The sequence below is a fragment of the Chaetura pelagica genome, unplaced genomic scaffold (assembly GCF_000747805.2).
Source record: "Chaetura pelagica isolate M959 unplaced genomic scaffold, ChaPel_1.0 scaffold20, whole genome shotgun sequence".
In the NCBI taxonomy this organism is placed as follows: Eukaryota; Metazoa; Chordata; class Aves; order Apodiformes; family Apodidae; genus Chaetura; species Chaetura pelagica.
Genome location: NW_009951958.1, coordinates 3,163,827 through 3,164,105, shown reverse-complemented (window position 1 = coordinate 3,164,105; position 279 = coordinate 3,163,827). Strand labels below are relative to the sequence as shown.

The following is a 279-nucleotide window of genomic DNA, read 5'->3' as shown; positions in this document are numbered from 1 at the left end:
AACCGAGGCGCCATGTTGGGGCGGCGCGAGGCGCCGGGCGGGACGTCCGCGGGGCCGAGAACCGGGACTTTTCGTTCGTAATATTCGTCTCTGGTAGATGCGGGGTCTGCCCAGCGCCGCTCCTGAGGCGACGGGGACGCCCAAGCCTGCCCGCGGGACGTGGGGCTGGGCGGGATCTCCGCACAGGCCGCTCCTCAGCGGTTCTCGCTTCCCCCTGTGAACGGGCCCGTTGGCACCTGCAGCTCGGACCTGCTGGGGACCTGGGTAGGGCCGGGGAAG

At 71.3% G+C, this 279-nt stretch overlaps 1 protein-coding gene across 1 annotated transcript in view; it reads right to left on the bottom strand.

Annotated features, from left to right (window-relative positions):
- The window catches only part of EIF4E2 (eukaryotic translation initiation factor 4E family member 2), a 20,696-nt gene extending 20,682 nt beyond the window's left edge, over nt 1-14 (bottom strand). Inside the window, exon 1 of the mRNA XM_010000247.1 lies at nt 4-14. Within this exon, the coding sequence (XP_009998549.1) occupies nt 4-14 (11 nt within the window). The remainder of the gene's footprint in view (nt 1-3) is intronic.
- Nucleotides 15-279: the final 265 nt, after the last annotated feature.